Source organism: Pungitius pungitius, chromosome 13 (genome assembly GCF_949316345.1).
Source record: "Pungitius pungitius chromosome 13, fPunPun2.1, whole genome shotgun sequence".
NCBI classification, from domain to species: domain Eukaryota; kingdom Metazoa; phylum Chordata; class Actinopteri; order Perciformes; family Gasterosteidae; genus Pungitius; species Pungitius pungitius.
In genome coordinates, this window is record NC_084912.1 from 6,105,140 (window position 1) to 6,128,789 (window position 23,650).

At 45.4% G+C, this 23,650-nt stretch overlaps 1 protein-coding gene across 1 annotated transcript in view; it reads right to left on the minus strand.

Annotated features, from left to right (window-relative positions):
- The window catches only part of adam12b (ADAM metallopeptidase domain 12b), a 57,840-nt gene that overhangs the window by 11,353 nt on the left and 22,837 nt on the right, over window positions 1-23,650 (minus strand). Inside the window, exons 4-16 of the mRNA XM_037466081.2 lie at window positions 19,641-19,719; window positions 17,616-17,692; window positions 16,828-17,017; window positions 15,839-15,904; window positions 15,058-15,129; window positions 14,227-14,396; window positions 13,784-13,868; window positions 11,570-11,718; window positions 4,621-4,798; window positions 2,451-2,540; window positions 1,249-1,444; window positions 1,036-1,144; window positions 392-590 (exon numbers count right to left, since the gene is read on the minus strand). Of these exons, the coding sequence (XP_037321978.2) occupies window positions 392-590; window positions 1,036-1,144; window positions 1,249-1,444; window positions 2,451-2,540; window positions 4,621-4,798; window positions 11,570-11,718; window positions 13,784-13,868; window positions 14,227-14,396; window positions 15,058-15,129; window positions 15,839-15,904; window positions 16,828-17,017; window positions 17,616-17,692; window positions 19,641-19,719 (1,660 nt within the window). The remainder of the gene's footprint in view (window positions 1-391; window positions 591-1,035; window positions 1,145-1,248; window positions 1,445-2,450; window positions 2,541-4,620; window positions 4,799-11,569; window positions 11,719-13,783; window positions 13,869-14,226; window positions 14,397-15,057; window positions 15,130-15,838; window positions 15,905-16,827; window positions 17,018-17,615; window positions 17,693-19,640; window positions 19,720-23,650) is intronic.

The following is a 23,650-nucleotide window of genomic DNA, read 5'->3' on the forward strand; positions in this document are numbered from 1 at the left end:
CCTGTACAGGACCACAATAGGCTCAATAGGTTATAGGGCAATACGCAACCAGCTAACACATCGTACATGAACGTAGTCAACAATGTGAACAATAAATGGGATTACATTCTATTTAGCTGACGCTTTTATCCAAAGGATTGAATGAATTCTTCAAGAAAGCCCAACTACAAAGTGCTATGAGAAGGTGCCATCTTTTGTGCTACTAAAGTGCTAAAGGCTAAAGTTTCACACATTGACTTGGGTCACATTGGATTCAGTGTTGCTTTGTGAGGAAAACCCTGCACGAAGTTGAGTCTTGAGCAGCGGCGGCGATACTTCGCGAGGACGAAATGCCACACCTAAATAGTAAATAATAAAAGTAAAATAAGTAAGTAGTCATCTGATCACTCACCACGCCGTCTCCACACTTTGTTCCGGCCAGAACCAGCCCGGGGTCGGGCATGTCGTCGCCCAGATAAACGTGCGTTCCCCGGCACAGAATGCGCCCTCCTTCCTGAAGTGGGATGTTGGTTTCGATGGAAACGGCGTTTGTTCCGATCACTGGCCGAGTGGCTCCTCCCTGGCACTGAATTTTACCACACTTTGCGTCCCTGAACAAGGCGCACAGAAACCCGTTTCAGAGCGCTTGATCGATGAAGCTTCAAACACAGGAGGCAATGTCGATCGCACGCAAAGATAAGCCAACGGACTGATGAAAGACATCTCTGGAAGAGAGACGCGGCGCCACAATCCCGGCGGCTATTAAAGCAATCAATTAACAAAGAGCCTGATTACAGGATTCACCCGGAGGAGGCCTTCCAAACAATTAGTCGACAAGGAAGAGCGTGAAGACGATTCGTGAACAATTTCCAAGACAAGAGATGAGCTGCAAATTACATCTCTTCACCCATGTAAACCTTTGTTTGAAGATCACATGTCAGATTCCACAGCGTAATGAAGATGGCTAATGACACCACTTAAGCTAATCAGGCGTGTTTTTTGTTTCAGATGTCTCCACGTACCTTCGAGTACATCGGCGCAGCTGCGCGGCCTTACCGTGCATCGCATTTGGCAAAAGAGCCCTTGGGGTCCTTCCCGCAATTCCCGTAAGGATCTCCTGCAGAGTTGACTCTCTCGAAGCATATCCCCGGGGCAGGCTTGGCTCCTACACACAAAAACAACCAGCGAAGTGAAGAGAAGGATTTTCCTTCTGCAGGTGAACACGATCGGTGCGCACAGTCCGTCTTGTTGGCAGCCATTGATTTTTACCTGGTCCCCACAGGGTGATGCATTGCTGCTCGTGAGTCTGGCAGATGCCGTTGTAGCAGTAGCCCTCGACGCTGTGGCAGGCGTGCCCGTCGTGCAGGTAAACGTTGGCTGGGCAGTAAGGGTTGGCACCAGTGCAGAACTCCGGCAGGTCGCAGGAGTTACTGGACTCTCGACATAAGGTGCCGGCCGGTTTCAGCTGTGGACACACACACGCACACACACACACACACACACACACCCACACGGAGTACAGTACGCTCCTTCAGATATCGAGTGTGCAATACGGCGGACTGTGCCGTATGGAGGTCAGTGCACTGTCATGCCTTTGTTTACACACACACACACAAAGCAGCAGTGTTTATTTTACATCCACCACTGATGCTACTAAATGTTCATATAGTTTGGTGTTCACATCAAGCAGAAGCACCTCCAATTCTGAACTATTCGATTGTTATTGGCTATTTCCCCAAAATATCAATAAGTTTTTAAATTTCATTTAAAAAAGTGAACCACACATTTTATTGTGTTAAATTAATATTGATATTGGTTCCCTACATTTTCAAACAGCCTGAATGCATTGTTGTGTTTTGCAGATTATTTCTGCAGTTTTAAGCTCTATAGATAATTACACAGTGTTAATAAGAAGTTAATAAGAAAGGGGTCGGTTATGTCAAAACAATTTGATGGCTTTACAAACACCATCCATCATCATTTTTCATCAATTATGAATTCTCAAACTGATGATGACTGAATTACTTTTGTATTAAGTACAGGGAGGTCTGGGCCGACTTCCTGTATTCCATCATCTTTAAGAACGTGTCCTTGTCAAAGAGAGACCTCACACCTGAGATAATAAGTAAAAACAATGTCTGGTCAAAGCTAAAACCACTGAGAACTTTCTTCAATCCAACTAGAGGACTTGCCCATAACTGGAATTTAGCTGTTGAGATCAAATATACAAACTTAGAATGAAATTACTTGCGGTATTACATTTTACCCAAGGCCACACTGTTGTGTGTCTCCTAATGACCCACCAGGGGTTCAGAAGGTTTTGGGGGTTTTCTGCTGTATAAAGCTTTGTGTAATATTCAGAGGAGCAGAGAAAATACCATTTCAGAACCCCACCAGCTATGAAAAGGACCAAAGGGTATTACAAATGTGACACAAAGGCCTGTAGGTGAAGAGAATGAGACTGAGCTTACCCGGCATTCTTCACAGCACTGCCCGTGTGCACACACGGCGTCTCCCTTGAGGCTGCACGTGGTGGCATTGCAGCATGGGTTCATGCACTCCTGGGATGAGGTAAAGACAAAAAAAAACAAAACAAAAAACAGTTACCAACATTTGAACCTAATCATCGCTCTGGAGTTCCTCTCCCGGGCTGGTTCCCCCCGTCAAGTCCAGACCTCCGGGTCAAAGGGTCGCACTTCCTGTCCCCCCCCCCCCCCCCGCATATTCTCCTCTGACCCCCGAAACCTTTGTACTAAAACACACATGTTGGGTGTTTGGGAATTCTGGAGACCTTTACACTCAAAGAGGAGTGTCCTTTAATGACAACCCATGTGGGGTTAAAGTAGTGGGAGTCACAAAGGAGCAAAAGATTTTTTTGAAATGCGTTGTGGGCCTGGCAGGGGGACGTGTTAAGATCTTCAACTGGGATTTCATGAGCTCAGTGGTAAACTGTGGCGGGGTTGACTGTTAGAGTATCTTGGACGGGGGGGGGGGGAAGATTGTAGTCGCTTAAACACAATGAGATCAGCTGGCAGAAGCCGGTACGAGGAGAGAGGACAGGAGACGTGGAGGAAGAGGAGGATCGCTGTTAAGAGACTTTGGGGGAAGGTGTTGCGATGAAAAACAGCTCAGCGCACAAGACCAACTCTCTCTCTGTCTCTCTCTCTCTCTCCCTCTGCCGTGGCTGTTTCGCCCCGCGGGGGCTCTGAGGTAATGACAAGGACGTGCCGAGGGCCGGCCAAGCCGGAGGCAGCCGCCTCGGAGGACGTCTCGTTTTCCAATGAACGTGTTTGTTTGGCTGTTCACCCTCTTGGCCCCTGGATGCCAGCCTGATGTTTGGAGAGGAGAGAAAAGGGTTGTTTCATCCGTTGTTTCCGAGTGGGCAGGGAGAACTAGCACTAGCCAGATTTGAAGCTTGGCTCAAAAATCCAACACCCTTTTGAGTCAGTTTAGTTATTTTAGAAAAATAGGAATATTAAAATGAATGAAATGCGCACTCTTTTTTTTCATTTTTTGAAAAACAAAGCTTCGGTAGAGACTGTTTAGGGATGGACCCCACAATTAATTTTGCAATCGGATGGTTGGTAGGTAACTGGACCCAGAAGGGTGTGTTTCTGCCTGTCTGCTCGTCTGTATTTAAAGGGATTCATATTTGAGAAGCAGATCATCAATTCGGTAAATATGAATGTGCGTTCCAGCTTCTCAAATGAGAGGATTTGCCTTTTCATTTTTGACTTAAATCATCACACAAATGTTAGTTTGGACAAACAAGCGTTTCTTCTTATTCTTCTTCTTCTTCAAAAAAAATGACACCATCTAAAAGTCAGCAGGAATCCATAAGCCTCAAGAGAATTTGAGTACAGACATATTCATCCGCAAATCCCTGTGGCTGCCACTGCGTGTGATCTGCTTCCCTAATGGGATTCTCACTTCACTTCACCAAGAGGCCCTGCACTGTGTCTGTGAGCCACGTGTGGGTGGATGCAGGCATCGGAGCGTGCACAGTTCTTTGGGTGGCAGAGCCAAAGAAAGCTCATTCCAGCTCTCGACCCGAGTACATTTTTTTTTGTTTTTCCTCCTTTGTCACACAGTTGGACAGTGGTTTGATTAATGGGCCTTGCAGCGGTGGGGGGGGGGGGGGGGGGGGGCGTGCCGTCAGCGCAGCAGCTTGTCAAAGCACTGTTCCACACATGTCGGAGACGAGGAGAAGGTGTAATGTAAATAAAACACGTGTAATGGAGGTTTTGACGCCCAACATCACTGACAGCCGGCAGTGGAAGTTGTGGTTTGTTGGGGGGGGGGGCACTGAGGGATCTGTTGAGTCAGTGGTTCTGGATGGTTGCTCACGCGACAGCTTTGAGTTTGTAACTTATGTTACTATTTTTTTATTTATTTATATAGCTGACCCACCGCCGACAATCCGCCGTGTGGTTCGGACATTTTTTCGCCCGTTCGGAATTCTGCTGAAACACATTTACTACACTTCACTGAATCTTGATTCACCAGAGGCTTGCTGTTGATTTTGTTACAGCTTCTGTGGTCTTAAAGTTTCATCTGTGCTGCCCACAGAGCGGCCCCTGCACAACCACGGACCTCACGGAAGCAAGTCGGCGTGGACGCCCCCCCCGCTCTCCATCTCACCTCGGGCTCCCCGCAGTCACACTCTTCCCCCTCCTCCACATAGCCGTTGCCGCACTTCTGGCCGCCGTAGAGCACCTTGACCTCGGGCATGTTGTCCAGGCACATGCCCACGCCCTTCTCCAGACTGGCAGCGAGGTCCTTCTTGCTGCATGTACTGAAGACTGTAGGGAACGGGTACCTGCAAGAAGAACGGACTTAAAACGTAGGCACCAAGAGGCGCGAGGAAAACGTCACGAGGTGCCAAAACTCCTGCACTGTGTGCTTTGAGCCCTTCAGGTACGGCTCGGGAACCAGAATGATGGAGAAAAGTGGATTCAGTCTCCCCGCCTAGCCAAAACAAAGGGCACGGCCTTTTCAGTGGAAGCTCAATGGGGAGGCCCTTTTCACACAAACGGAATGGTTCACTAACACTGTGGTGCACGAGCTCCAGGTCAATACAATTTACGTAAAAAGGCCATCAAAAGTATAGAGAAGCATTTTCTCTTGCAGCTGTATTTCCGAGAGGTGTATCATGGCACCACCGAGACAATCTCAATGTGTAGACAATGTGTACGGGAAACCTTGATGGACTGAAAACCACATCACTTCTAACACATTCATTCCTCTCGCTGGTATCGCCTACCTGGAGGGCAGGCCAACGTCTAATTTGGCGAGGAAAGAAATTGGATTTTGTATTGAAAACGAGAAAATATCATGGACTTTAAAGATTTAACTTTGTGATTTGCCTTCAACAGCTGTGTGGCCCGGGGATGGTACTTCTGCTAAAGTGAGCTTCTATGAGTCCAGGAATCAAGGACCAGAAATAAGTAGGGAGAGAGAGAGAGAGAGAGAGATGGAGAGTGGCAAAACAAAATTAAATGACAGAAATCTTGTTGCTGGTTCCTAACCAACCAGAAACTAGCATTCAGAGGTTCAAATAACGCCTTTTCACTGACCACATTTTGTCACGATGGGACATGGGCCGGCTTCAGGAGGAGGTTGTTGAGGACGTCGCGTGGCTATCAGAGGAGATTGGCAGACGAGCCGAGGAGTCAGGCGGCCGGCATCGGGTACTTGAACAGCTCAAGACGGAAACACAAGCACTTATGCAGCGACCGGGGGTCTTCAAACGCATCGAGGCGTGGAGACGGTGTGCAAAGCTTGCTGCCCGACTGGGCGCATTTGTGTAAATCCAACATTACACGGAATTCACCTTTTGCCTGAGGGGCATTTGGCACTTCGGTGCCGTTAGTTGACCACAGTGAAGCTGACCGGAGTGACTGGAGATAACAATGGAACCAATTCCATGGGATATATCTCGGCCTATCTCTTTTGTTTTCGTCCGAGAGAACACAGACTTACAGGGAATGCCTCCTCTGACAGCCGCTCTTGAGTAAACCGCTGCTTCGGCTTCATTCAAACTGTCCATCCATCTACCTGTTCCTGTCTCTCCCTTTCTGTACTGATAATCCACTTGTTGAGAGTCTCTTTTTTTACCACCGTAACACAGAAAAACAGCATCGCTGCCCTCTGCGTGGAGACTCAAGCAGAAAATCAAGGATAAGCAGACTATGCAGATCAAACTGCATACCCAGTCTCCTGAAAACAGCACTGGCTGCCGCTGATAACAAAACATGAGAGGTTGACATGCGCACGAGGGGTGAACCCAGTCTGTTCTCAATAAACCAGTGGTACAATCTGTTAGGAGACTTCTTCGTTGCGGAAAAGCAGTGAATTAGACCCACCTGGAAAGTATTATTGAGATTCATTTCCGTGTTGACACCTTTGCTATTGAGTGATTTATCTTCAAAAACTCACTTTATTTTCAGGGTCAACCTGTCCTTTAACCTGATGTAAAACAGGAAAATAATCTGATGCTTAATGCCAAAGTTGAGTGAAGCTGCCTCACAGAAATGAAAAAGTAATGCAATAGCGCGGATTGGATTTTGAATGAGTGAAAGTGGATTTTAAAACCAATTGAGCACAGCCCTTCACAAGTGAGCCTTAAGATGTGCTAATTTATGTCCTTCATATGCTTGACTATTTTGCTGCAGAGGGAACCTTGAAGAGCCATGACGGGAGCCAAGACTGAACCGACTTGAATCTAAATGAACTTTAAACCGGTGTCCAACGTGACCAGTGGCTCTGTATGAATGTAGCTTTGATGAATGAGCTGCGGTGGCTAATTTGCCGCTGAAATCCCTGCAGGTAGGCAAGCAGGTGCCCACTCCATCCTGGCAGCAGATGCAGTGTCAGCCTGGCCACGTGTCCACGGGACGCAGTAGGAATATCTTCCTTCTAAGTCGTACACGGCCTGCTATAATCCTTCACAACGACGAGCAGATGCACCAGAGGAGCCTACTGTTCCGACACTGATAAGCACCAATGTGTTGAGTGTCGCAGCGAGGGTCGTCCTTCACTCAAGAGGATCAGTGGTTGCGTCCCGGCATCGGCTCGTGCAAGACATTTATCCCCAAATTACCCCATGCGTTAGTGCCAACAGTGTACAAATGGGTGTGTGAGCGGGTGAATGACGACGCGTAGATTAAAGGTGCTTTGAGAGGTCGGGAAACTAAAAAAAAAAAAAGGAATATAAATTACAAGTCCAACTCCCATTTACCAACTGTTTTCAAACTGTTGTTGTGCTATTAGCTGAATGTCTGCTTTCATATATAAATCACTTCATATGAACCTTTCAGTTAGTTCAGGGGCAATGAGCAATGCAACAGGCCCGTTGTAATATATTATAACACTGTCATAACATAACTGTTAACCTTTGCAGAAGATTCAGGGCCGTTAATATTTTTGGTTTGACTGCAGTTAAATTGTGTACCTTCAGCGTGACCACAGCTCGATTAAAATGATGTATTTTGGAGCAATATCTCAGTCGAGAGACATTACAAGGCTAAAACTCAACGACTCTGCACCTTACCAGTTAAAGGAGTCAGAAAGTAACACCATGAGATCTCAGTCTTCAATAGACCGAGGTCGGTTACATCACAGCTGAGAGCACACAGCTGCTCTACTGTTCAGGAAATTAGCAGAGCAGAGGGTGTAGGTTTCCCTAGATAATATTAGCATAACGCCCTGCACCCTCTCCTGGGTGGAGTTCGGCGGGGTGGAACTAATTTAATAAGCACAAAGGTTTTAATCATTGAACTCTTTTTGTGCTGTTGGGAATGTTTGAAAGGCAAATTCACGTCAACGTCGTTTGCTCTGTGAAATAACACGCGGTCGACAGTCGTGTGCTCAACGCCTCAAGGCCTTACGCGTCTGTGTGAGTGTTCGGTGCTATCTCACTGACAGTATACTCCGTCAGTGTAACTGCCAGATCACACAAACACAACATCCAATATTCCAACATCCAATGTACAATATCATTAAAATGAATAAAAAGAAAAATTTGATTTTATGAATTTGGGATTTGGTCATAAGCTTCTAAAATTCTATTACTACCCTGAAAAATTGTGTTTGCATTCATTGTTACTCCTCGCAAAGCATTGCGTGCAAGTTATTAAAAACATGTTGAATTAATTGCCTTATTTGAATATTTGAATGTTTTAAATCCTGCATTAGTTTAATCTGTGCAGGCTTCTCCTTCGCTCTTTCTGTTGGCGTATTGCTGCATATGTTACACATGATAATCAGCACAGGGACGCACTCGTACTGCAGTAATAGAGCCTATGCATCCCTAGACGTCACTGGAGTCTTACTCTGCAGACAGTGAATTCATTTTGGACACAATAAAATGGGATGTTAAAGAAAAGCTCGAACTACAGGTACAAATGAATTTAGAAAAATGAAGGAAGTTCAACAAAAGAATGCGTAACAAAGACTAAGAAACTCACAGCCCGAGAACACGGCATCTGCTCACGAGCAGCACACAAGGTGAGCTCATAACATCATGTGCACATGAGTGCTTCCCTCCACCTATCAGTCACTCTCTACATAGATGACCCAATAATGAACAGCTGTTTGTTTTTCCCAATCCTTAATTGAGCAGATGATCTCCAACAGGGAACAACATAACGTAGATGGACTGGATTTCTTTCTGTTAAAAACATCTGGCCGGGCCCTCACTGCGATGCAGAGATGAAGTCCGCTGTGCAGCTCCTCTTGGATCCAAAGCCATATGTGGGAGGGCAGATGATTCCTGTCCGTTTGATTATCTCCACACGTGAGGCCAGTGGATGCACACGAGGGCGGGGGCAGCATTGGTCACACGAGGCCTGCAAAGGGCTTTTCTATTTGTGGCTTCCCCCCGACTGACATCAAGGCCGACATGCGTTTAGTCCAAGCTAAGCAGGGGAGACAGGCCTGACCTTTAGGTAAATGTTGGATTGCAACGCTGGCAGGAGCCTTGGGTGATTAAATATTAGGCAGAAAAGTGAAACATAAGCTAAATGTATTGCAAACGTTTACACACCAGCAAGCTCTTTAGATTTCCCCCATTTCTTCTCAGCAAAATATCCTCAGAAAATGGGACTTTTCTTTTTTTTACTTTCTCACCTCACTTGCTCTTTCATTTCAGCGAGAAAAAGAAACAAGACCGACAAGCCATTTCATACTATTGACGGAAATAAATTCACCTCTTAGCCTCAAAGTCCAGCCACAGCTCCCTGCTGGGATTCACCTTTCCTACCGGTGACACACACAGACACAGGGGAAGTACTTCTGAGCTCTCTGCCCAGTGTCACATGATGCAACTCTTAGCTCAACTCCCCAAAAATAAAATCCCTACTTCCAAATGTTCAACTTTGTTCCTCCCTTCCGTCCCTCAGATTTTTCCACTCGTGGCTCATACGCCTGTCGTCAATGTAGACCCGAACAATTCCTTCGCCGTCTTCATCATCATCATCATCATCATCATCATCATCTCTCAATGCCACCTTTATCTCTCTTTGTGTTTGTCTCCTTGCTCTAGCACAGAGGGAGATAAAACACAAGTAAAATCACCGCTTCCTCGCTCCCTTCGCCTGCCCATCCAGGAATAAAGCACCTCTCATCCTCTCGGCAGCTCTGATTGCAGCTGGCAGCGTCACTAATAATCACGTCATTTAGATGCAGCCGGTCCTCTCTTCCATTAGCAAGTCTAAGCTGGGAACGGCCCAAACGCACACAGTCCAAGGAGCTGCATCCCTCTTACAAGGATTTGTTTAGCATTCTGCAGGCGTCTGTCCTGGGGGGGGGGGGGTGGGGGGGGGTTCACATGTACTTGTGTTCACATACATATAAATAGAAAAAGAAACCAGATCTGTGATGGGGAAATGAGTTAGAGATGAGTTTATGAATTAGTATATATATATATACTAATATATATACCAATTCATAAACTCATCTTGAACTCATTTCCAACATAAGACAATTATATATATATATAATTGTCTTATGTTGGTAATTTTTTACAAACGACATCTATTCCAGAGGTTTTATTATTCCCCATGAAAGGGATTTTGGGGGGGATTTTTATTTATTATGATTATGATATTATTTAAAACTGACTTGACTAGGATTATTTGACTAATCATAAATCAGTGAGCCCCATTAATCACCTTCACTGAGTACAAACATGCAGAATTCAGTGAGCCACAGTCAATGCGCAGTGAAAACATTGATAATTGAACAGAAAAATATCGACACGGAAAAATTGCCCGGGAAATTATCCAGCGTGTGCCACTGTGTCTGGATTCATCTCACTTATGGCCTTTCAGGGAAAAGGTCACTAATGACCTCTCTCAATTTTGAATGTGTCTGATCTCATAATGATATAGCAGACAGTAATGAATGGAAGTGAGTGTGATTCATGAAGCTATTCTGTTGGGGAAAAATTCAACAACAACGTGACCCACCTGTTCCACCTGTTTAGATCACACAAGTTATTTCACTAAACCCTCTGCATGACATCATTTAGACATCTTCGGCAGACGATGAGCTGAAGCGGAGACGTCAAGTCAGCAGCGTGCGAAGTGCATATGTAAGTACTGCACTGCATAAATCCAGTGGTGTTCTTCCTACAAAATATTTTATAAAGGGAGTACTGCAGAATGAGCTCACATTTGCCAGCGGCTCCAAAAAACCCCAGCACAGTCTTTGACAGTGCCTCCCCTCCCCGTGTTGTGCTTGTGATGTAAAAGGTCATTCAAGTTTGTCTGGGACAAATCTTGGCCACGGATAGTTTCATTATTTATCTGTTTTTTGTCCTGGAATTGGGGCATTTTTGAAGGATGAACTGACAAGCTACCTGTAGAGAAGGTATTTAAAGTCTTACCTTTCCCTGATGTTTCATTACAAATGAAGGTCAAATAAGATTCTTGTTGTTAATAAAAAGACTGGAACAACTACTGTATGTATACACCTGTTTCTACATGTCTAGGGCCCTGTTGTCCTCGGTTTGTCCCCCTTAACTCTCTCCTCTCCTTCATCCGAACAGATCTACAAGACAATAGTATTCTAGACAATCACGATACAGCTCCCTGGACAATCTATCGATCCAGTTCATTCCTCGAAAATACGTCGTGGGGGAACAGTTTCTTTGATTCGCATTTGGAAAATTCAATAAAGTATTTGAACAGCAACAGCATCATTCCCTGACCGTCGTCCTCAGACAAACGCCCCCCCCCCGATCTGGTATCGCGCTCTGGGTTCCTCCTTATCTGCTTGGCTGTTTACTCACAGACTCCATCACTTGCTGAAGCAGCGTTATCTCGGCATCCCAGGCAACGCCAGCAGAATGCTAGAAGCAGCTGCTTTGAGTCTCGGGCCAAGCTTTGCATGTGTGTGTGTGTGTGTGTGTGTGTGTGTGTGTGTGTGTGTCTGCCTCTCGCGCAGCGAAACAAATGATCCAACCTGTGGAGCTGTCAATTAGGACGGTTCGCGTGAAACTTGAGCTTCCTCGAACCGGTCCGGCAGCTGGACGCGAGACACATGGATACCGCGCTGATGTGGAAAGAAAAGGTCAGCGGAGTCTCACCCCGTGGACGGGGTCATGATGCAGCCGCCGCGGTCGGCGGTCATCCTGCAGCCGCAGCCGCGCTCCGGGGTGTCGTGGTTCATCCCGAAATTGTGTCCGAGCTCGTGGGCCAAAGTCACCGCCGCCCCCAGTGGGTTCTCGGAGTGATCCTGCGATGGTACAACGGGACACAGTGAGGACATCGGTGATCTCCCATGTCTGCGTTCAGAAGTCAATCACAGTTCAATCAAAGGTTATTGTGCATTTGCAAGTTTTACATCATGGTTCTCATTTGACAAGCCTTTTGCTCTTAATGGATATTGTGCCTCCCAAAATGAGGCAATTTTGACAAAACTCATAGAATCCATATTTTTCCCAGTGCAGTTTGGCAAAAGTTCAATCTGCAGCCTCCATCATTCTTCTTCTGCTTCTCCTTCTCCTCAAGGAGGCCTGAATTCGTCTGCCGTTGCACTACCTCTGCAGACCCAATCATACCTGCTGCAAAAGAGACACCAACTGCAGTGGGCTCCAAACACCTAGCTGGGTATTTCTCACTGCTGCATTGATGAGTGAGAACACCGGGACCCGGAGATGGAGATGGAGAGATGGAGGGGAGGGTGGGGGGGGATCGTCCTGTGATGGTGTGATCATTGCGTGTCAAGATTCAGCTGCATACTGTTTCTACATCAGCTACATCAATTATTGTTAGCAAACCGTATTTGAAGGGATACGAAATGGTTTGTTTATTAACATATGATTTTAGAAAAATATTATTTTTATTATTCTGAGAAATGTTTTCTGGCAGAGAGTAGACAAATCATCCCAAACCATTGTAGTTTAGCCCGGGAAAAGCATTTTCCAGCCTTAAGACGAAAAAACACTGTATGGTTGGTGGCCTGTTGATTATATGCCACATCTTACTGCAGTATTTTAATGTTTTCTACATGAGAGATGTACATGACAAAACCATGCGGGAAAACTGTTTCATAAGTCCAAGTTAAAGGCGGGTCGAACTATTTTCTTCACTGATTACAGAGCAGCATCATGGTGGCAAATGCACCCTGCTTTTTAATAAGGAGGATGGGAAAGCTTCATTCAGCTTCTTTCATGTTTATCAACGCGTGTCTCTGCGCGCGCGCATGTGTGTGGTTGTGTGTGTGCAATTCATAGTCGAGTGCCTCTTCACAAAAGAAAAAAAAATATCAGTCAGAAGAAATGTTTGAAACTCTCAGAAAGCACAGTCATTTCTTTGAAGCAGCTATAAGCAGCCTCTGCTGTGATTGTGAGGATTTGATAGTGTTGGTTAAAAGACTCAAGGCTCAAATAGTCTTTCTGATATATTTTCCAGCCTTGTGAGGAAGTAACCCCCCCCCCCGTTTGCTGTTACAGTTTGAACCTAACCAGTCACATATAAATTCTCGTGTGAGAACACGTGGACCTGATGAAGGATTGGAGGCTGATTAACACATGGTAGTGCATCATTTGAGAAATGGTTCATTTCATTTGGCCGCCCCCTAACTGGTTACGTGGCCCTCTGATCTTGGGCCAAACCATCTGCTATCTTTAAGTAATGGGGAAGACAAACATGTGGAGATGCCTCTCCACAGGCATGGCCTGCAGAGAGCATCACTGTTATTGGAGGTTACACATCTGGGCTTGTTGTAATGGCATTGGGCTGATATCCACTTTGTGATCTGGCATTGGTAACAAGTGCTACATGAGGCAGAGGGGCCCGGCGGGAAGCTAATTTACTATGTACAATCATCCTGTGTACCAGGGGTGATGCACAGTTGAGTGTAAAAAAAATGGGCTCCGAAAAGAGCTGGTATAAACAATGTATCACATCTAATAAAAATGCAAATGTGAATTTGTTCAAACGACGCAGCCTTTGATTTACCTCTACGCCCCACCAGGCTGTTTAGAGACGTCACGGGAGAGAAGGAGCGAATGATGGGAGGACTTCAAATGAACTTAGAAGGGTCGGCGCGTTTCCCTCCGATAGTATCTTTTTCATATATTCCTTTGCGGTAATGATGAGCCCACGAATATATATATCGAAGGGGTGCCAGCGCAAATATTATTATGTTCCAAAGCAGCGCCGCCTGCCAGCAAACACCTTTTGTGTCTGGATTGTGTTCGCCCGCTGAATCCGAACAATGTCACCGCTGATACGATCCGGCCACAGAGGGCAAGAGGGAGGGAGGGAGGGAGCGGCGAGAAGATTTTAATACTCGCCATGACAATTCCGCCAGACTGCTCAGCCGTGCACATGCTCATGATGGGCGCCATGCCGATGGTGGTGCCCTGGAAGTAAACCCCGCTGCAGAGGGCAAAAGACAGAAGCGGGGTGGAAAGGAGATAAAACACACATCACAGCTGTTGTCAATTTCTTTGCTTGTCATTTTTTTATTGAAAGTATTATTAAAGCTGGTTAAAGGTACTCTTTAAAAGTAATATACGAGATGAGATAAGACAATAAGTAAACCTCCAGGTAACAACACAGTGTAAAACCTGCAAAAACAGTGAAATGAATGGTAAGAAATGTCCGACTGGGCAGGAAATCTGTGAAAAAATGCGTGCTTTCTTTGAGTTTGCAAAAATGTAAATTCTGAATTAATAGGCCATTTAAGGGTCGGTTCTCGTGTGTACCAGTAACATTTCTGGGCCTCAATATTCACCTTATCAGTTGCGCGTTGTCGTGCGGCTTCCCGGGCAGCAGTTTAACTTTCCTCCAATCCAGGAACTCGTGCAGGGTGGAGAAGGGATCCTGGGTGACGGGACATTTGTCAGAGTCGCTCCACACCTCCAGACCCACCAGAGCCACCCGGATGTTCAGGGCTCTGTAGAACTGTGGATGAGCCGGGAGTCAGTGTGTGGATAGGAAGGCCCACAGGATCTACAGACGTTTCTACCTAGGGTTTCTGAGCGTGGCAGCGCTGAGTCATGGAGGCATAGTGAGAACGGCACGTGCACCACCGCGCAGCCTTTCTTTTCTTCTGAATTTCCACAGTAGCCTCTCGCAGTATTGCAGCATGAAATACCTCTGCAGCCCGGAAGGGATTCTCCCCAAAAGCAATGCAAGGTTAATTTAGACAAGGAGGTCTCGTATGTGTAAATCCTCCCTTGAGCTGAAAGAAGCTTGGATGGTATGAAAACACTATAGTATAAACACCTGAAACGAGAATCCTTTTTTGTGCAATTGGATTGAACAGGCACCGTCTTTGGGTCTGGGATTACGTTGTTATTGTGTGTCCACATCCCTTTTAAATGGATGTTTCTGTGTGCGTCAACTTAATTGAATGTGTCTTTCTATGCTTCCCTCCATCTGCTCACTGTATCTACAGGCTATAGATCCAAGCTAGAAAAAGTGCCGGGCGGTCTGAGAGCAGCTGTTTTGGTGGCATATTAATATATCAGACTGCCATCCCATTCATCTCTGCCATCATTAATATTTCTATTTTTAAAAAGTGATTTATCCCATCTGTGCCAAAGGGGAGAGGTTGTTTTACCTTGTCCACGTAATTGGCTATCTCCGCCAGCCTCTGTTTCACCTTTTCCACGTCCCGCCCTTGTTTCTGAAACTGGACGAAAATAAAGAAATGTGATCAATTGAGATCATTTACACCCATGTGTAGTTGTGCTGGCGAATGAAACTGTAGCTACAGTCATCTGCAGGAATAAAAAAGCTCGAAAGAACAGAGGACGTCGCCCACAAGGGCAATGGGTTTCACTGACTGTCATGCAGCTTGTCAAGCTGCGACCATCTGGATGGAGAGAAATCCCCTGGTGCTCGAGAGACAAATGGCAAGGCCACGGGGAGCAGGTATATCAGCCGATCCGACAAGGCCTGCAAAGGCTTTTGATGCAAAGGCAGATTTACTATTTCAATCCTACGGAGTACTGCGTGTCCTGCGCTGCTGCTGGACTTTCGACTCAAGGCCGAAAACAAACAGACCTTTTTTTTTCTCTTCATTGTTTACTTTCCATTCAGTCTGGGGGGGGAAACCCCACAATGAGGAGACTCTTCTGTATCCACACAGCTTTTTTTTTTCTCCCCGGTTTCCTGTCTGGTCGGCTGGGGAATCGTTCAGCACTTCCTGTCAAAACGGAGCCTCTTTCCCCCGGGACCACGCTGCTTGTTGCCCACTGACCTAATTCAGCAGCCACGAGGGGACCCGCTGTTACTACAGCGCACCCTGGATTTCCTTCTGCTTACAGCCGCCCGGAGCTGGCTGCGCGTTCACTGTGTCGCTTTGTGACGTTCAAACACTGAGAGGAGCACTGGATTACCTCTCTGTTGTCTGCAACGATGATCAGTTCAACGTACTTGGTCGTCTTCTGAGCATGCCTTTTGTGCTGAGGATAAAAACACAAAAGAGTGTTACAGGTATTTTGAGATTTTCAAAATACATTTTCTTTGCTATCTGGTTCCCTTTTCAAGCACTGGAAAACGGCATTGGTAACTCATTTGAACTATCGCATGTGGTTACATTATTAGTCAAGAAGAACCACAACTTTTTACACTCCACACATTCGATTAAAATGGATTCAGCGCGTTAATTGATTAGCTTCATTTGTCACTTTCGGAAATTGACTTTCAGCTGTTGATTCGTATTTAACATCCAGATCCAAAACCTAATTTTGTATTTTACTCTTGGCAAAAAAAAGTCAATGAATAAGCAAATTCCCCCTCCCAAAAAAACTACTACCGAGCCACCATCATTTTTATGTTGCTTCCCTTTTGCATCGTACAGCTTTGCGAAGCCAGGGCATCACACGGGTCATATGGCCACATTCATTGATCTCTTTTGCCCAGATAGCCCATCTGGAGGCAGAACTGATGCTCTTTTTCAAATGACAACGCCCAGCTATTACTCAGGGGTCATTAAGTACGGTGTATGTTGGTGCGTTTCACTTCCTGACTCAAATGGAGTTTTCAATGCTTGGGAATAGTAGCAGATGGATGCTGCACCTGCTCTATGCAAATCCTTGGCCAAACCTGCGTGGTCCCTCGACTTTGGGGCTGTAAGCGCAGATAAAATGTGTCAAGCCCGTGGCAACCCCCTCTGGGAACTTATCCAAACTGATCGGCCTGCCAGTTTGCAGAGCCTTGGTTGGGCGCCCATTTATCTTTCAGGGAAGAGAACGTTCGGCGAAAACATTCGACAATTAAAAAACAATCAGCTCAAGTTGGGGACTGTATATTTTTGGACTGTGGTATCTCGAGGCTGTTGCACAACCTTTTGCAATTAAAGAAACAAACGTAAGTGCAGTCTCACCCTCGTGTGGAAGGACTGAAGCGGGCTTTTCATGTGGTTTTCAGGGGCGACCGATGACACGTTGAAGCCGTGGCCGCAGGCTCCTGGGGTCAGTTTGAGTTCTTCCACCCGGTAGATGAAGTGGGCACCGTTGTCATGTCCAGACACCGGCTCGATGATGAATGTCTTGTTTTCGAGCGCGATGAAGCCTCTGCGGAGACAGCGGTGCAAATCTGAAATCAAAGCCTTTAAAGCTTGACCAATCCCCAACGTCCACAATTTGAGTGAACGGGGCTCACTCCAGTGCAGTTTCTTTTTCAACAGGCCCACTAGTTCCGAACCCCACGGAGCTTCTAAACATTTTCCTTGTGAGCATTATTAATGCAGCAATGCACTTTGTAATTGATTAATCAAATCTTTTTTTTGAAATTATTAAAATTCCCACATTGTTAGCCGGATATTGAACAAATGGATAAAATAACTAGATCGAAACACTTTGAGTCTCCTGAAATGTTTCCTTGCTGTATAATTTAGCAGGAGATGCCATTGTGGTTGGTCATTAGCAACGGCAAGAAGCCAATTACTGCCAAACCAACAATAACCGGAGGCCCTTGTGGACAGAGACAATGAGGCGTGACACTTTCTCCAATTCCAACGCCGACTTACTGACAGCGGGCTTAAGGGGCTTAAGAGCAATGGGCTGCTGTGCAAAGTGACTTAAGTAAATATAAACATTGCAGCGGCAAATAGCACTCGAAGGGCAGTGTTGAGATGCTGCTTGAATACGAAATGAGGGTTAGGTTTCTCACCGGAGGCCCGTGCAGGTGCTTAAGGTGACATCAGAGTCGGGATGCGACTGCACCTCCCCGTGGTAGTAGCAGTTATTCTAAAAGAGGAGGATTGTTTTAGTCACAAGGGAGATTAAATGTTCATTTCATTTACAAACGTGTACTTGGGGAGCATCTTTTTTTTCGTGATACAACAGATAGCAGCTTTTTTCCCCCGCATACAAATGTTAAAACACTTGAAAATACATTTAAATATTTACTATATTGAAAAAGAAGAACAAATAAACGCTGCTCGTTACAGTGCTTCCTCTTCTCTTCCTCCATAAATAAATGCAAACTTCACAGTTGAAGTGAAGCAGGAGTGCTGACACAGAAGGGACTTGACAGTTTTTCATGCATTATTCCAATAGAGGGGTCTGCAAAATGGAAAAAAGTGGATATTTAAAGCTCCTCAGACTCGGAGAAAACCTTGTTGTCCCAGCGAAAGGGAAGCCAAGGCAGGGACTCTGGTTAAGAGGGACTATACACCTCCGTTTATTGCCCAGAAGCAAAGTCAATGGTCACTATGTTGACCATCTCTCCCCTCAAATATTCAAATGTCAAAGGAAATACTCTGGGGAAAGATGGTTACTGAGCCGCGTAAATGGAATTGAGAGTCATTACAATTATTATAAAAATAGAGCAGCTACAAAGGCTCTGTGTTTATGCTTGACCTAGATCAGTTCACCTTTCATACAAGAAAAACAGACAAGGATAGCAGTTGTCATCCTCGATTGTACTCAATGTGTTAGTGACTTTTAAAGCAGCTAAATTCATTCAAAGGAAATTATGTAGTTATAAGCTATTTTTAAGATTTCCTGAAGCCTCAAAAAGCTGAGCAGAAATGGAATACATCTCAGTTAACCCCTTGTAATCCAATTTGCTGGTTATGTTTGCCCTCGAGTGGCTTTAAGGGTAGAAAATGATTATCCGTTCCCGCTCTCGTTCGTGTTATACGGTGTTGTTTGCTGGAGCAGAAGCAGCGGAAGTTATTGTATTTATTTAGCTTTTCCTGTCTTATCAGATAATTCACGAAATGGCAGAGCATATCCACGTGTACCCCTCTTTCCGCGGACCCCTGGAATGACACACGGATGCTGGCAGTTCAGTGACAGCAGGTACTGACAATGTGACGCTTATCTAAGACAATACAGTCTATTTGACAGCCTGATGCAACGCTTGTAACATCCTCCCAAGTCAAGATTAAAAAAGGTGAAAAACACTGTTTGTCTCTGCGGGAAATCGACCTGTCAGCCTTTGTCGAAAAGACCAAACATTTCTCATCAAAGGCGTGAGCGTCGAATCGGTCTTCAACGTCAATCAATTAAACAGAGATTGAATCAAATTGCAAAAGATTAAAAGACTGTTAAGTGAGTCAACAAAGAGACAACGATCTTGAACATGAATCAAAAGGTGTTGGGAATTCCGCAGAAATGTTATCCAGCGGCTCCTAACGTAAAGAAAATCACACCTTTATGCACAAACAATTCTCCCATAGGGACACGGGGGGGAATTAGTACTGAAAACTCAAAAGGAAATTGAGCCTTTTTCTCTATTTTCAAGAGCAGCGTTCACTCCCGCTTAACACCGCTAGCATACACATAGAAGAGAAAGTCAGAAGTACTCAGGAATAGATCAGCTGCTATAAGGGGATTCCACGATGAAATCCTGATGGCAATGTTGGCTGAAAATCTGCCAGCGTAGAACTCGGCTTATCACGAAGTGGGCCCGCGGGATAGATGTCCTGGTTCAGCCGCAGCCGGAGGCTTTCAAAAACACACGGGGGACGCGAAATAGAACCAATCAAAACAAACTATCTATTTCCAATAGATTCAGCATAGATTTATCATCCTCCCCCCCCCACCCCCCCCCCATCCCTAAAGGGAAAAACATCTGTCTTCGTGATCACTTTTAAAGGGTCACTTTGTTCCAGCGTAACACAGCGGTGCACCACTTCCCCCGTCAGCTCGGCCATAAACGTCAAAAAGCTGTCGAACGTCACCGTACCGTGGAGCTGTGAGCGCCGGTGACTGAACTTCCATCCTCCCGGTAATGTGTCTCAGTGTAATGGCTTGCAAACAGACCCCTAAGGGAGAGGGACAGAGAAGAGAAGAAACAGAAACACATCAAAAACCACGGTCATTATTTCAACTCTGGGATTTACAAACAAAACCCAAGCCGCCCGTTGACTTTTGGTGTCGATTCAGCGTCGCTTGTAAGGATTTGGGGGGGATGATGTGGATGAAACGCTTAGCGTTCTGAGGCCAGGAGAGACTTGATTTCTTTACAATTTACAAGTTGATTTGAACGTGTCCTTGAATCGCCTTGCATCCTGAAGGACTCGAGTAGGATCCCTGCCGAGGTCTTTATTTTGTGCATGTGGGTCTCAGTGCACACAAGTGTGCGTGTGAGTGTGCGGATGTATTTTAAACCAGAGGTCTGTGTGTTTGAGGATTTTCCTCCCTGGGCCATGAGCAGATGGACACACTGAGCACCACCCCAAGCGTTGGCAAAGGAGCAGCAGGAACACCCATCCTTTGCAGCCGCATCATCACACTGACATCAGGCAGAGACATCTCAAGTTGCGTCAACGTGTATAAGACAGAGAGGGGTGGAGAGGAGTAATAGCAGGCAAGAAGGAAACAGCAAGTTCCCCCCCCCCCAAAAAAAAATAAGAAAGAGAATATGCAGCATGCACTAGAGATAAATATTATGCAATGAAAGAAGCCGATAAATTTGGTTCAGGAAAAAGAAAATCACAATTTGAGTGAGATTTTTCTGCAGAAAGCATGAGCATAAAGCACGGAGACAGAGGACGGGGGTGAGGCTTTAAAAAGTGGAAAGCAGTGTTCCTTCCAAATCGCAGCGGAAATCAATTATATCCCGGAGTGTTCTGACATCCCACACAGCATGGACCAAAAGCCGGGAGTCGGATGAGTGCGGATTACGCCGGAAATGCGCGTTGTACATGCTGCGGATCCATTTAATATCTTATCCGTACGTTCAGAGTTCATACTTTATGTCCCGTTTAAAAAAAAAAAAAAAGGATCAATCCTCCGCCGACCGGAGCCTGACCACATTTAACTACATTAAATCCTTATTATCGCTTTAATGTGTCTTATCAGGCCATTAGCGAGTTCTTAAACCGATCTGATAAGCTCGGCGCAACAGTAATCACTTTTCAGAGCCCGGTGTGTCTAAACTAGAAATGGATGACGCATCAGACACATATCCATATATTTACTTGAGAAAACAAAAACCTGATGAGCAAGACAACGTTTTTTACAGCACAGAACCGCAATGTGTTTTGCGTTGAAAGGAGGGCAGACTCAATATGCTCTAAAACCGGGTGTGTATGCAGTGCAAGGATGGGATTTGTGTCATTTGAGCGGTAATTCCCAGCCAATGCTCACGTGCCGTACTTTGAGGTCATGTTCGGGGAGAGTCGGCTTAAATCCCCACGTGGCGCGTGGCGCGCACACACACTGTATTAAATCTGCAGCTTTTACATGATGGAATCTGCCTGTAATCAACTCCTTGGCAAGAGCAGAGGGTCCATGAGGCCATGAGGGTGTTTCAGGAGGAGTCCTCTTCGCCATCGCTGGTCATCCTTGCGTTCTGCGATGTCGGGTTGCGTGCAAATGACCCAAAACGCCCTCGGCTCTCATTTCGTTGCAGCGGTGCGGGTTTCTCTCATTGGCTTTTTTTTTCCCCGTCCCATGATAGAGAAACATATCTGGGCTTTTTGTAAAAAAAAAAAACAGCCCCTTGGTTTTACTCTCTCCGGAGTGCATTTCTAAACTAGATTTTACATTTTCATTAAGAGCAGATAGAGAACGTTATCCCCACTGCACCTGATACGCGTTTGACCCCTAACCCCCACTGAGGAGGAGCGCACAAGTTTACCTTCACGTGACTACACCTACGTTTTCAAGAGAAACGCGCATCTGATCAAATGTTCAACGGCAGATGAGAATTGGTCGGATAAACACTTTTCTGACTTTAAATCCTTCATTACCAAGACTTTATAACTCTTTTAAGTCTCCAATAATAGCTTTAGTCATCACTGTTGATTTAAAGCCTCGACGTGCTTATTGCGATTCATTAGACAAAGTCTAATCAAAGGTCACTAATAGGTTAATTTTGATGGATGAGGCCTCACAGAGTAAGAAAATACTGGTATTACTCTTAAAATAACATCCCTCATGTCCTTCTTTTTTAACATTCTACAAACTACTCTTCAGAATTATCTAAAAATGAATGAAAGGCATTCATTATTGATTACTTCTTCATACCAGATGAACGGCTTACGGCATTTTCCTTTCGAGCCTTTCATGTTGTCCACACAATTTGGAGAATGATTTGCTATTTATATTAACGTCTCAGAAGAACAAATGTTCCTGTTTGAATTTCTGTGTGTTGGCACAAGTGGATCTCAGACATACGGACATTACAATCAATGAACGGCTGCCACAGATTGGAATATCACGATGCAGCAACATGCACAAAGCAGAAAAAAAACTCATTACATTCTCTCGTTGTTGCCAAACCAAAATGTTTGTGTGAGTTCCACTTAAAAAAAGAACAAATCAAAGCGAACTGTTTTTTTTTTAAATATCGTCCTTTTCTTTCATAGAATGCAACGTTCAGTTCGCATGTAAAGCGCTGAGCCTCATTTACATATCCGTGACTCCATGCCCCATGTAATGATTCACCATTACACAAAGACCCTTGAGCACACAACCATTCAAAAGAAATGTGGCTCCTCTCTCCGCTTCCTTTGAAGGCTGCTAACTTTGGTGCTTTCTCTTAATCCCGTCTCCCCCCCCCCCCCCCCCCCCCACAAGGCTAACCCTAAGCCCTCCTATAGCTGCTACTCCTGGTACTGTACGCCTAACTGGGAAAGGAGCATGCTACTACAGAGGGAAGGAGAGATAAAGAGGGAGGAGGAACTAAAGGGGTGCGGTTGACAAGTTTAATTCTATTCCCACAAATGGATGGTGTTCCAAATTGATTCACATACAGCTCGGTGTCCTATCGGGTGCACTGGAGTCCGCAAAGAAACAGCGAGGGAGGAGAGGGAGGGAGGGAGGGAGGGAGGGAGGAGAGGAGGCAGCAAAACACAAAAATCCCCTGGACTCCAGACTTGGAGGAGGGCCTTCATTCACCAAACATTACTCAAGTACATATGCGCTTGTCTTGGTAACAAACACATAACTGTAGCTTGTGTAGAATACAGTGAGCTTTAAAAAAAGAAAGCCTTTTTTTAAAATTGTTTGGTAAAGGCATCCGAGAATTGTTTGTGTCCATTAGCTGTGTTGAACTAGGCCTCCCACGGAGGTTTATTGTGTCGAGCAACACTGTGGGACTGTGCTTCAGTCGTAATGGCAGTGTTAGCATAACGCTGATGTTTAGCAGGTATAATTCGAACATCTTAGATTAATCTAATAATGAATTAGGAAAAAGGACTTCTTCTAGAACTACTTCATACTGAACCAGAAAACTGCAGTGATGTATCCTCTTGGAACAATGATTGTCCGCAACAAATCTTGGCACAATCCATTAAGCAGATGTGGAGACATTTCACTTAAATTGACTTATTAAAAAAAAATATATATTTTATCATGTCAGTATGAAGACTACATGCAGAAGATTTATGGCCAATCCAACTGACTGGACAGTTGATACTTGCAGCCTTTTAATCTAATATGGAAAAGCCAGCCGTTGACCAAAGTCATTCCTCCGGGGTGCATAAATGTTTGTAAAAACAATCACGGCTGATCATATCGCGCCTGTGGAGACGCCTCAGTCTGCACCAACGCGGAATTGCACGGACGAGGACGAGAGTCCCTCCACTACAAAGTCACATTCACGAGAGGGCAGACGGAAACGCGTCCAATGCAAACTCTCCCGCATGCAGCGGACCAACATGAAACAAACAGGCCGCTCTGCCGAGCCCATTTAAATATTGATTGACCAAAGCAAAGACGGCTCCCCGATGAGCCGAGATCCCTCTT